The sequence below is a fragment of the Parasteatoda tepidariorum genome, chromosome 2, assembly GCF_043381705.1.
Source record: "Parasteatoda tepidariorum isolate YZ-2023 chromosome 2, CAS_Ptep_4.0, whole genome shotgun sequence".
In the NCBI taxonomy this organism is placed as follows: domain Eukaryota; kingdom Metazoa; phylum Arthropoda; class Arachnida; order Araneae; family Theridiidae; genus Parasteatoda; species Parasteatoda tepidariorum.
Window position 1 is genome coordinate 90901753 of NC_092205.1, and position 14859 is coordinate 90916611.

A 14859-nucleotide genomic window follows, 5' to 3' on the forward strand; every position below is an offset into this window, starting at 1 on the left:
TTGTGTTATTTATTGAGAACGTCATGCGTTCATATTTTGGATCATCACATAAACAGTTTTCCTAACATAATAAACTAACAGATTTTTGGTCATTCTCCTTACTAATCATACCTTCTGTTGCACAAATATGAACTCATGGTTTTGCAACAAAAGTAAGCACTATTTTTTTTTTTTTTTTTTTTNTACTTTTAAAGCTGAATCTTGTAAAAACAAATTATTATATGGGATATATATATCCTCCCTTATTTTACTAATTAAGGTGTCAGGATTGGAGAATTAGAACAGTTAAATGCAGTTGTGTTATGCCTGCGGCATGAATCGGTTAAACAGAAGTTATTGTTAAAGATTTTCTCCCAGATAGCAAAATAAGGTTTATTTTCACTCAGCAAAAACCTTTTAACGTAAACCTAAAACTATTTTTTATGCGGTTTACGTGCGAACCTTCTAACCTTAAAACGAGATCTGTAACAATCTGCTCTACTCTACGCACATAACCCTAATCCATAACCTTGGAAAACAACCTTCTATATGAAAACCTTAAGTCGAGGTTGACTTAGGGTTTTCAAGCGTGAAAAAAACCTTTAATAAAGCTAGTCTCAAGGTGAAAATAATCTTAAATCTAGGTAATTATAAAGTTTCTTTTCGCAACGTCTCGTATGCTCAGCTAAAATCAACCTTCTCATGAAATTTTAATGGGCAATGCAATTTGATCCTATCGCTAACGTGACGTCAGCTAAAACGTCATTATGGACCCACGTGACAACACTTAAAAAAAAAAAAAGCTTTAAATATAATTTTCAACAATTTTAGGTTGAAAGGCTTAAAACTGCAATATTTTTGTTTCATTGAAAAAAGGTTTTGAGTGTAAACCTTTTCGTGACAATAAAGAGAAAATTCTGACACAAGGTTGACGTAAGGTTACATGTTTTCTGGGTCTAGTATTATTACTAAGGCCCGGATTTTGATGACATTTGCATTTTTGGACATTTTTTGTCCTTTAGAGCATTTTTTGAGATTTATAGGGCATTTTCTTTAAATTTTGGGGCGTATTTTGCATTTTTTAAATTTTTTTCTAATTTTTATTATCTTTTATAATTTTTTATTATTACGCTGGCTTCCAAACAATGAAGAAAATCTCTAGGATATTGAAAGGTGAAGCAACATCTTTTCAAATTGAACAAGAATTGTCAGTAAGTGTGACCGTCCTTTTCAAGTACGCACCAATAACATCAGTAGACGTTGGAAGAAGCTTCTCCTGGTATAAAAATTTGCTTTCAGACAAGAGACGCTCGTTTACATTTCAAAATATTAAAAAAAAATTTAATAATCCACTGTAATTCTGATATTTAGTAATATTATGAGATGGAAGTTGTTATATTCATTTAAGTTTCTATACAAAATGAAAATGTTTTGGAGTCAATATATTTTCCTTTTTTGTTGTTGTTATTTTAGGATATAAAACATATTTTTCAAACTTTAATGAACGTAGAACAAGTATTGCATTGCTTTATATTTCTTGAAACGACTCATAATAATTTTGAAGAATAAAACATTGTTTTAGTTCAATATTTTTACTTCTATTTAAGTCATATCATAAGGCCACTTTAGCACAATTTTCGCATTTTAAGGGCATTTTTTGCACTTTTGAGGGCATTTTTTGCAGTTTGTAAGGGCATATTTTGCACTTTTTAAGGGCATTAATTGAGATTTTTTAGGTCATCAAAATCCGGGCTCTAATTATTACTATACATTGAATGATAAATGTTTTAAATACCAGAGTTTATTTTTTTTTTACTACATTACAAGTATAAACAAATTTTACTACATTAGAACAAGTTCTTAAATTTTTATTAGAAAATGCATAACTTATATGACGAATTAGTAAGCATTGAACAAAACACACATATAGCTGGATTAGCCGTTAAACTCTATCCTTTTTTTTTTAAGAATAATTCTGACAATAAACTAACTCTGCTCTGAGAAGAAAAAAAATTTAAAGTAAAACTTACCTGTAAATGCATCAAATGGTAAAGAAAACTGCAAGAACTTCTACTGGTTACCCTGACCAGTGGGAAACTGAAGTTATTGAGACGAGTAAGAAAAACATGTTTTTTGACGAAAATGTAACGTAAATTACCAAAAGCTATTTTATTCACATATGATCCGGTTCAATGTAAGCCGAAATCAGCTGAAAATATTCAATAAATCTGCACAAATCAATAGATATAAAACTCCATTTTACACATTGAAGTGTACAGAAGAAAATCATTGAATGTGTTCTGAATCCTTTCTCCTTAAAAGTATTTTATTTTATTTTATAACTGTACGTTGAACAGCCGACACAATTTTTTCGGTTTACGACTACTAATGTTTAACCCCGTAGCATTATAATTTTGAACCCAATCCAGAAGACAAGGGAACTCCTGGATCAGGTATTGCGAGAAATTTGCCTACGTGGAGGACTTTTTGATGGTACTAACCCGCCTTTGAAATGACAAACCATGAAAATTTCCCACGGTTAGCCTGATGGGGACGGTCAGATCTGTCTGCTACTGAGGATATTTTACGTCAGCACTGTGGTAGGTGCAAGCCAAATGTGGAATTCGTATCAACCACCCATTGCTGGGATTCGAACCTGGTTCACCTTATTGGAAGGCGAATGTTCTATCCCCTGAGCCATCACGGCTCCCTTAAAAATATTGTAAATAAAACAACAAAATATATACACGTAAACTTCCTAAGATGAGAAATTAGTCATTTCTGAAAGATTGATTTTATTTTATTTAATAACCGTCGTTGAACACAGCCAACCTAATTTTGGGTTTACGACTACTAATGTTCAACTCCGTAGCCCTGTAATTTTTAACCAATCCAGAAGACAAGGAAACTCCTGGATCAGTATCCCCAGAAGTATGATTTGTTATAGGAACATGGAAGAGATTGAGACTCGACAGATTTAACGTGTATCAGTCACCATTTACTACACGGGGAGTTTTCGGCTGACGGAGATCGAGCCCACGACCTCTTGAACATGGGCCCAGTGCCTTACCAACCAGGTTGTCTCGGTTGGAGTTTCACTTGTCTCCTGCTAGCAAGAAAAAAAGCCTGTGAAACCCAAATTTTTTTCCGAACTAAGAACCAGAGCTGTGGAGTCAATAGTCGAAATATCTGAGACTAACTTTTCCTGAAAGCATAAACATTAATCTGAATTAAATATTAATTTCCAATATTTCTCTTTTTTTTGTACGCTTATGACAAAAGGCATTTTATTTAAAATTACATTCTACATTATAACAAAACAGTTTAGGAAATAAATTTTATCAAATAAATTTGAATCTGTGCAAAATCATTTTAAGGAGAGAACAAGATCTATCACACTTGTGAGCATATGATGAACATTCTATGATCTATGAGCGCCACTCTTCAGTCCTGAGGACTGAAATCGTCAAAAATCAGTTCACAGATTTTCTGACCAATAAATATTTATTTTAGATTTGTTTTCTAAATTAAGTTATTATTTACATATAAACTTTTCCTTTAAAAATATATAAAGATTGTTTTATGATAAAATAAATGAAAATATCACTTCATGAAAACATTATTATGAAAACATGGTTTTTTATAATTATCGCAAAATGATCATGCAATGATATCACATTAAAATGAAAGAATGGGATTGACTGAATTTCAACGTCTGCTCGAGTTTGTGTTTTTTCTAAAACATTTTAAGATAATGGGCAAAGTTAAATTAAGATTACATTTTTTTAAATATTAAATTGGTAGATTTTGGACAAAACATTAATAGTAAAGTGTAAAATAAGTAGAAATATTGACGTGTGTCAGCATTTGTTGAGGTTAGAGTCGTTGCCCTGGAGAGACAAAGATAACGATTTCGATCCTCTGAGCTCGAAGATAATATAAAAATCTATAAATGTAATTGAAGTTTTTATTCATTTTTCCTGTATCTTCTAGAATGTTCTAATTTGCCACTTCCTGTTCTGTTATTTAGTCCTACAAAAGATCAGGTGTTTCAAGCCAAAACGCCAGTTACCTTGTTCCCAGTACGTTTGCAGGTTCTTAATAAATTTCTAACTTTCTGGACTGATTAAATTTTTTTTATGCGACAATATGAAAAACTCCAAGAAAAGATTAGTGGTGTAATTCAGCAAGTAATGCAACAAAAAAATATATATACAAGGTTAGTTTTTTTTTCTGTAAAAAATAAAACAATAAAGAGAAAAATATGTTTTCAGAAAAAATAATCAAACATTTGCATAATATATGGACTATTCTCATGGAAAGTGTCCTATAAATTTCTGAATTTTTTTAAAAATAGAGCTACTAGATCCTGTTAATTGATCAAAAGATAAGTTCAGTCTCAAAATTTTTTCATAGTGACACCCATGCGATACACAAGAATCTTCAATGATTATTTGTGAACTAAGAAACTAAATATTAAGTTAAATTCCTTTGCCTAACTTTTTTTAACTAACATTATAATTTAGTTAAGATATTTGGTTTTGAAATGCGAGCATAAAAGAGTTATTTTTAATAAAATATATAACTTAATTATTTACAGGCTTAGTAGTGGTTCAAGATGACGCCCGGTGGCTGAGCAGTAGCGCTTCGCACTGCTATGCCACAGGTCCCAGGTTCGATCCTCGGGACTGGCACGGTTGTCTCAGCCTTTCATCCCTTCTGTGGGTCAATAAATGAGTACCAAGCATGCTTGGGAACTAAATACTGGGGGTTCCACGTTCGGATGACCGGAACATCTGCTCCTGCATCCCAGAGTCCAAGAAAACTGAGAAGGGCACAGTAGGCCTTGGCCCTCTATGGGCTGTCGCGCCACTGAGTTTAGTTTAGTTTAGTAGTGGTTCAAGATAAAAATCAGGACATTTTTTGGTACAATATACACCTTAGACTATTTTTAGGAAGGGGAAACAAACAGCTAAAAAAGTATTGTACCCATCACTTTGAAAATTTTGTTTTGTGTGACATATTCAATTGTCCTCAAACTTAAAAAAATAAATAAATATTTTTTTTTAAATAAAATGGATGATGCTTAAAATTTTTAAATAAGAATTTAGAGAGTTGATTAGAAGTGAATTTCAAAAACAATACGATTTTGCCCATATGTACATACAGTGAGAAATCGTGGAATCTGAATTTTGAATTGGGAAATGAATTTCTCAATATTGAAACACTAAAAAATAATTTATAAGAAAATTGATAGATGTCGTTATTTTTATACAACAATAAAATAATTCATAACTTAATTTTAGATAATCTACATCCTAAAGATAAACTGCATTTAAAATTAAACAAGAAAATGTAATACATCATAAACTGGAAACAAATATCAAAATAAATAAATAAAAAACTAAGGAATAAAACTATTACTTTAAAGGAAATGGACTAGTACTTTCGATTTTGCAGTAAAGGAAATGAAAAGTATACGAAATTAAAAACAATTTTTTCACTGTAATTGGACAGAAGAGAAAAAAAAATTTCTATTTAAAAATGTTAGGTTTATCTTTAACATTACTTTGCAGTTAGGAGTCGGGCTTACTGAGAAAAAATTTCAACAGCAAGGAAGAAATTTTTTTTACAGAAGCCTAAAACAATATTAAAAACCTGAACAATTGAATTTTGCTATTTCTACTAGCATTATTAATTAAAATAAAAATTATTGAAAATCTTTAGATTTTTAAAATCTTAATTTATATTCATAGAAATTATGATACTCTAATTATACATGAAAATCACTTACATCAGGACAAAAAGTTAAAAATAAGGAAAAATAGGCACATGATATTTCCTATCAGGAAAATCAGGACAATTATGAACTCTAAATTTATAATTTTAAATTCTTTGCAGAGAAGAGCATTTTTTCCCTTGATATTTTTCATTATTCAAATTAGTAATTATAAATATTTTATAATCTACATATAACTATAAACATTCCTCTAAATAAGTTTGATAAGATCAAAGACTTTTTTTTCTTTCTTCTTTTAACCAATAAGATTTAATTTTCAACTTATACAAATTTCCCTTCATAGTCTTGATAGAGAAATTTGCAAAATATGGGAATCTGTATTTTAAAAAAAGGGAAACTTGGCAGGTAATAACTTGTGATAACAAATAATTACAAAATAATAATTAACAATTAAAAAAATTGTTTATTTTCTATAAATGAAAAAAATAAAATCAAAGAAAAATGCTGATTACAATATTAAAAATATTATGCAGTTTTTGAATCACTTTCTTGAGTTGATTTCAAACCTCGTATAGATAAGTCATACACAACTTCTTCAACTTTTTTAAGACAATACTTAAGACCATCAAACTTTCTTCTCAGAAGGTCATTTTTCAAATTCAATAGACGGAATCCAACATTCATTTCAGAGACAAATTCAGCAATTTGCACTGGCTTCTTGTAATCTCCATGAGTTGCACAATTTAAAGAAAGACGGCTCTACGAATAAAATATATATATATAATTTCACATCTCAAACTATTTATTCCTTAAACTAAATATTTCAATGAAGTATTTTAAATCTTAAAAATCTTTATCATATATAGCAGAAAATTGTTGTACTCAAATTTCATACTCAAATGAATAGTGTGAGAAATTTTTTAAAAATCTTTTTACATTTTTTTAAAATCTAAAAATATATCTATAATTTCACATCTCAAAATATTTATTCCTTAAACAAAATATTTTAAATCTTAAAAGCTTTATTATATATAGCAGAAAATTTTTGTACTCAAGTTTCATACTCATAGTGGAAGAAATTTTTTAAAAATCTTTTTAAATTTTTTTTAAATCTAAAAAAATATATATATAATTTCACATCTCAAAACCTTTATTCCTTAAACAAAATATATTAATGAAATATTTTAAATCTTAAAATCTTTATTATACATAGCAGAAAATTGTTCTACTCAAGTTTAATACTCAAATGAATAGCGCGATAAATTTTTTAAAAATCTTTTTAAATTGTTTTAAAAATTTTTTTAAATCTAAATATATATATATAATTTCACATCTCAAAATATTTATTCCTTAAACAAAATATTTCAATGAAATACTTTAAATCTTAAAATTTTTATTATATATAGCAGACAATTGTTGTACTCAAATGAATAGTGCAAGATTTTTTTTTTAAATCTTGATGTTGTTGGATGTTTTTTTAAACAGTATTATTCACCTTCCAGCCCTGCAGACTGGTTGGGATCAGTCAAGCGGATGGTAAGTTTAACCATGTGAAAATTACTCAATTAGGTACTTGCATTCTAAAAAGAAAAAGACAACCGATACCCAGCCATGCGACCTATGACGTCAGCGCCAGCGAATCTTTATCAGCAAAATGGCGTCTTTAAGTTGAGCTAAGTTTCTCTGCATAACTTAGAATGTTAATTAACGTCAAGTTCATTAAATACCCTATCGCACATCGAATTTGTTGACATATAATCCTTTCTCATCAACTATTTTTACTTAACTTTGATTTATTATTTGTTTGTGTATTTTATTGTAACCAGGATATAATTTTGTTTTGTGTATCTGGAAACTTCGATGGATAATAAGTTTGTTTATGTCCTACATGGCTTCGTGTCTGTCTTTGTGTAAATATATAGTGAAAGAATTGAAATCTGTGTGAAAGAATATAGGCTTGTTACTTAAGAGAATTGGTACTTGACGGACTAGGCTTACTCGAAATAGAATGGAAAGAATAGTTGCTAACGTAAACAAATGCCACGTTTCAACAACCAATCAGGATTGAGATACCCACACTACATCACTTCCAGATATCCCAGTGTCTATGATTATTCGGGAACATGGACAAACATTTTCTAGAAAATCATTTTTTTCCATGTGTAGTGCACAATTCATTGCCATCAGGTTTGTAGTTGAAATTTTACTATTCTCAAGACAGCCTTTAGTGTGACGGTTGTTGGCATTTCTTAAAAGGTCATGAAGTCAAAGGTCAGTGATGAGGTTTCTGCCATCAATATGACTGAGTTCTTCAACTGATGAAAACATTTACTAATCTTCAGTTTAATCAAAATTTAAAGATAAAATTAATGAATGGATGCACGCCAAAGTAAAAAAAAAACTTTTCTTTATTGACTATATTATTTTTTAGGGTACAATCCCCAAACTGGACAAGGTTGACTCAACCTTTTATCCCTTCAGTGGGTCAATAAAATGTGTACCAAGCACTTTTGGGGACTAAACACTGGCGGTTCTGCGTTCTGTTGACCATCCAACCGTAACAACTGCTCCTGCATCCTAGAGCCCAAGATAAAAAAATAATAATAATAAAATGGGCACAGTAGGCCTTGGCCCTCTATGGGCTGTTGCGCCACTGAGCTTTTTACTTTTTTTAAGTGCAAAAGCAGTTTTAGACTGCAAAAATACTAATTCTTCAGCTTATAACTTACCAGTTCTTCAGCTAACAACAAGAGACCCAAAAGAAAATCATCAAGTTCTATGTGAAATCCATCAGCAGGATTACAACTTACTACAAATTAAAATGAAAAATAATTAATTAAAAAAATTTCTGACAAAAAGTAAATTTTAAAAAAAATATTGTTCTTGGGGTATTAACCCAGTGTGTGTAGCCGGATTTTTCAACAAAAAAATGAAAAACTTTTAGGCATTCAAAGCATATTTTTAAACACTTTAAAAAAAAAAATCAAATTTAGATAATGCACAAAAATAAAGTTTTTTCTTCCTATTGTTCAAAGTTACAAAGTTATATATACATAAAATCAACGATCTGCAAAAACATTTTTAGACTTTAGTTAATCAAGATAAAATAACATGTTTTTGGCAAAGAACTCCATTCTTGATATTTTAAGTCACCATATCAGAATTTTTTGAATAATTATAGATATATTTAATATAAAATTACGCACTCTATTTAAATTAATAATTATTTATTCAATTACATAAAGAAGAAAAATTAATTTAAAATTACAGTCAGTTACACTTACATTAGAAAAGTAATTTGATGCCTTTTAGAGCTCTAAATACAGATAACACATTCAAAAGATTAATATCATTTATCATACTGAATTGATAAAGATATATAGAGAACTTGGCAAACCAGGAAAACTAAATACATCCATAAATAATCTTTGAATAAATTGGAATGGAATTTGTAATTAGGTTCAATATTTCTTCAATCAAATGATTAAGCAGTAGTTTTAATAATTTTGAAATGAAAATACAGTTAGTTTCGAAGCTAAATATTTTTGTCCGAAGTAAATTAGTCTATGGTCTCTAATTGGTTTGAAATTAAATGATAAACATATGAATTAAATTTTTGAAATAACAAATATGACATAACACTATTTTACTGCACTTGCTAAGTATTTAAAAAAAAATTAAAAGTCCCGCAATCAATACTTCTTCAAATTTTTCTTTTAAAAATTATTGAGGTTTATTCCATGAAATAACTTAAGAGTACTAAAAATTTCAATAACAAATACAGTTAAGTAAGACTAAAAAGCCTAATGAACTTCATATGATTAGAAGATGGCTCATCAGGTACTAACTCCTGCAATTATAAAATCGTAATTAATTCCTTAAATTAATAAAATGGTAGGTAAAAACATTGAAGTTGTGGAGTAACTACCACTACTATTATTAAACATCAATTCACTAGTATATAAGACTATGCTAACTCGATTCAATCTAGGGATACCTTACGACAGGTGAAGGTTGTTAAAAATCTCTTTCCCCACAATGTGATTTTCTACTGCTCTGGACCTACTTGAAAATACTTAATTCGTAAACAATTCCCGAGACAAGGAATGTGATACTGAATTATAAAAATGAATAATGTAAGAAGATTCAACACTAGAGATCTTTGATGAAAAGCGTTTTTTTTCTGACAAATTTTAAATCTTCATTTTTTAAGTCAACGTTGTATTTAAATTGAAATTTTTGCATGCGACTACAGCAACAGCAAAAAAAAAAAAACAATTAACATAAAAATTTGGCAACTATTTTCTAAAACTAAAACTTAATAGAGATACAGTACGAAGACTGAGATTTAAATTTATTTTCACATTTTTTTTATTTACTTACTAAGATTTGTAAATAAAAGACACTAACTTCCCAAATATTCTGCTGCTACCTCTCTGGTAAGAAGTTTTCCTGATTCTAAGAAGACAATGAAAGCTGCAGAAAATATTAAACGTTGAGTCACATACCTCCAATGTTCATGATATCTAAATGAATAAGAATTTAATTATAACTAAAAATACCGATTTCATTAATATAAATACATTTCATACAGCATATAATCAAAAATAATTGGATCAAACTCCTTTTAGTTTATATTCATATATCCCTTAAATAACTGATAAAAAATTATGCAATTTATAAGTCTACATGATGTATTGATTATATTGAATGTAACTTTGTCATGTAACAATCCATACAAAATCATACAGAATTTTGTGGATACAGAAAACAGGGTGCGTAGCCAAATCTCTAAACAAAAAATAAGCACCTTTTAAGTACTTTTTAAGCACTCAAAAAATATTTTTAAGCACTATATACATTAACAAAATGCAAAATAATTTTCAAAGATCATGATAAAATAACTAGTTTCTGAGAAAGACCTTTTCTTGATTATATTAGCCACCATAAAAAGATCGAGATATTTTTCGGTTTGATTTCAGAGAATGAAAAAATCATGAACCAGCTGATGGTGCGCCTGTAATTCATTGCGCTCTACCACTGTTTTTAAAATATAGTACATAGAATAAGAAGGAGCCGTGATGGCTCAGGGGATAGAGCGTTCGTCTTCCAATGAGGTGAACCAGGTTTGAATCTGAGCGATGGCTGGTCGATATGAATTACGCATCTGGCTTGCACCGACCACAGTGCTGGCATGAAATATCCTCAGTGGTGGATGGATCATGGGTTAGAGTTTCCTTGCCCTCAAGCTAATTGTGGTCTTCCTCTCTATGTAACGCAAATGCAGGTTAATTCCATAAATAAGTCCTAAACAAAGTCAAATTTCTTCCAATACTTGATCAAGGAGTACCCTTGTCTTCTGGATTGGGTTCAAAATTACAAAGCTAGGGAGCTGTACATTAGTAGTCGTAAACCCAAAAATTGGATCAGCTGTTTAACGACGGTTATAAAATAAAATAAAATACAGAATGTGAAGACAGATGAGTTTAGAATAATCCCTTCTCTTATCTCCAGAAATGACATCACATTTTTTATTCAACAACTCACAAACTTGCTCAAACATTCCTGTCTTTCTTGCCTTTTATAAAGTAGAGAGAAAATAATTTAGTCTACTTTCTGCAGCCAAAAATTGCCTACTCTAGATATATATTTCAAATTTAAAATAGTAATGCAAAATAAAAAAGGTTAATATGTCTATTTCATTTTTTACTATTTTTATTGGTATTTTAACATTAAATACATGCATTTACTTATAATGACAATTTTATGGGCTATAATTAACTGTCATAATAGACTTTTACTGTATATACATATAGACTGTATAATTGTTTACGAACCTGTAAAACTCATCAACAGGAATCAATTTCTGTAAACCAACATATTGACTCCGTACCGTATCAAACAATCTTCTAGCTTTATCGCACAATTCGGATACTAAAATAAAATTTGTACTTCAATTCCATAATCAGGGTGAGTAGCCAAATCTTTCAACAAAAAATAAGCACATTTTAAGAACTTTTTAAACACTCAAAAATATTTTTAAGCACCATATACATTAAAAAAATGCAAAATAATTTTTTAAGACTTTTACATGATCATGATAAAATAACTAGTTTCTAACAAAAAACTCTTTTTTTTATTATACTATCCACCATAAAAAGATCGAGAGATTTTTCAGTTCAATATCAGAGGGGGTGGAAAATGAAGCCTAAAACTGAGAATATCTTGCAAAATGCAGCAGAGTTGCATATGAGAGTGCAATAATCTTACCGAACCCATGCAGACTCGCAAGAATTTCATCAAATATGTAAAATGATTGGCGCTTATTTAAAAGTTTTATCTTAGGCACAATATTTCTCTATGAACATGGATAAATTATTATTTGTATGAAGGTAGTTGGACTGTTAATGAGCTTACAATAGTTTCTGCAAAAAAAAAAATAATAGTAATAATTTGCTAATTTTGGTAATTTTATAAGTTACTAATGAAAAAGAAAATTCACTTCTATTTCATCATAGATTAATAGAGCCAGAATTAAATTATTTAATAAAACTAATAACAAGCAACCATATTTATTAATACTAGCGATGGCTTTAATGCACTATAAACATTAATTTATAATAAAGTTAAATTTAAATTGGTTTTCAAAAAGCAATTTTAATCACAAGAGCATTAAAATGAAAACGTATAAAAATTATAGGGCATGTATTAAATTATAACTTTTTCTCAGGTTAGATAAAAAAAAGTGTTAATTTCTAAAACAATATTAAATTTGAACAGAGTTAATATAATGAATTCTTATTAGTGTAATAACTGCTTAGGTAACATTCATATTCTATTTACATCATAGCTTTGAAAAAATAAAATAGTTTTTTGAGTAAAATTTAAAGTGAAAAAATTTTCAGTAATTTTTGTCACCTGTTAACTTTATTTCATGAAAAAAAAATAGGGATAAAACAAGGTTAGTGATATTTTAAAGATCAAGTGTAAAATAAGATAATTAGCAAAAATGGATGATTTATTAGGGGCGTGTTAAATGTTGTTTTGATTTATGTCTACTTGGAGTTTTTTAAATGAAATTCATTATCATATAATCATCAATTCCTTCGTAGAAGGATAATAAGCTTCCTTTTTTTGGTTATTTTTATGTATTTTTAATAATTATTACAGACAGCTTTTTAGTTTAAATTTTTTTTTTTTTGTTTATCATCAATTTTTGTAAACATTGATAGCAATTAACCTTTTGTTAAAAGGAATATTGCTATTGATGTTCCGTTATTGTTTCAAGCATGTTCCAGGTATTCAAGCTTTTGAAAGTAAATTCAAAATTTAAAGCAAAAATATTGCAATATTGCATAATGTATTCAAGAAGTTGTTTCTCCATTTGTGTTAGTTTCCATATTAAGCATTGAATAAGATCTAAAGATGTTTTCTCCTTTTATTTTTAGGTACAATCTCATGCAACACATTGCAAGAAGTAAAAGCATTTATTAAATTACTTCAAAAATATTATATTTTACTTACTTTAGGGTATTTTTGAAACTTAAAAATGTAAAGAACAGAAATTTTCACTAAATATTTTTATTAAAGCAACAACTTTTTTTTAAGAAATTTTTTTTATTTTTAATAATGTTTGAATTTTAAAATGTAATTTAAAATGAAATGCTTGAATTTTAAAATGTATTTATTTAATTTTACTTAAATTTTAGGATTAATGGAATATATCCCTTGCTGCCACCTGAAAAAGCATTAAACATATGTTTCCAAAATTAAGATGCATTTTTAGCTTAAAGCAGTTCAGCACATTTAAATAATGCAATAAATAATTAAACTGATTAAATTCAATTATGGGGGATAAATAAATCGGATAAATGCATAGATTGAAAACCAAATAAATACTTAAATTATTGATTGCTAGTTATGAAAAAGAGAGAGAGAGAGAGAGAAATAGAATCTTTTCTTACATTGGGACAAGCCTTTAGGTTTGTGAACTCCTTGCAACAAAGTTATAATTTCTCTGCTTAATTGTTCCATCTCTTTCACTTGAGTTCGGATTGTCTAAAACAATAATAATAAAGAAGTATTAGAATTGAACGCAAAAAAAAAAATAAAAATAAAAAAATAAAGCTGTATTGAGTTAAACTTTGCTTGACATACCTCACGCAGGTTTTCTTCTTCCTCCATATGTTTCTGATAAACAGAAAATACTTCTGTGTAATCCTCAGACATTATTTTTCTACAATCGAAAAAAAAAAAAACATAACTGATTAAACAAATAGATTTTTCTACTGAAACTTCAAAAGTCAAATTGATATTACATTGTTTCATAAGGATTTTTTTAAATATTTGAGCTTAATTTTTAAAAAAAACAAACATTTAATATCTTATGCATCAAACTTAAAGAATAGAAAGAGTAACCGAATAATTATTAAATATTTCAGAAAACCATAATTTCAATGAACAATTGAAAAAAATTTTTTGACTTTTCTTCGAAAATTTGACTTTTCTAAGAAAAAAAAATTAAAGATTTTCAATCTGCTTATAGAGCAGTGATGCCCAGCCTACAACCTTTGAGCCAAAAACCTTTTCATATTGATCTTAAATATTAACAATAAAGTAACAGAAATTTTTTTCAGCTGTGCTAAATGAATACAGTAGCTTAATAAAAATCCTCAAGAGTATTAGATTTTATCCAATTTGAATCACAACCATCACATTTATCTAATATTCTATTAGCAGGGGTCTGTTCAGACATTTTGTGAAAGGTCCGTTTTTCGTGAAAATGTGAAAAAATTACTCACATTTTTTCAACTAGGGTCCGCTTTTATGAATTTGTGCAAATAGGGTCCGGTTATTGCAAAAAACTTTTTCAAGGACTTTTTAAATTGTAAATAGATACAAGATTATGCTGTAAAATTATAATAAAAAACTGTAAAATTATAATAAAAAAATTAAATTTTCAAAACTAAACAGCAATTGCTGCTTCTAAATAAGAGATGCAACATTTGATATTTAGCCTATACTGCTGAACGCAGAATATTCATTTCGGACGAATAATGGAAGAATCGTCTGCCGAAGACAAAACTTAATTCGTTTACATCCATCTTTCTTGTTTTCTGCCCTGGGAAGGGTTTATTCGA

General features: G+C 28.6%; 1 protein-coding gene across 1 annotated transcript; it reads right to left on the reverse strand.

Moving 5' to 3' along the window:
* Positions 1-6162: 6162 nt before the first annotated feature.
* LOC107443862 (translin) lies at positions 6163-13955 on the reverse strand (the record flags this gene model as incomplete). Its single annotated transcript, XM_043043479.2, is given in 6 exon segments — positions 6163-6478; positions 8449-8528; positions 10130-10245; positions 11557-11653; positions 13684-13777; positions 13877-13955. Coding segments are annotated over 6 exon segments (693 nt in total). The 3' UTR covers positions 6163-6244.
* Between the last annotated feature and the right edge of the window lie 904 nt (positions 13956-14859).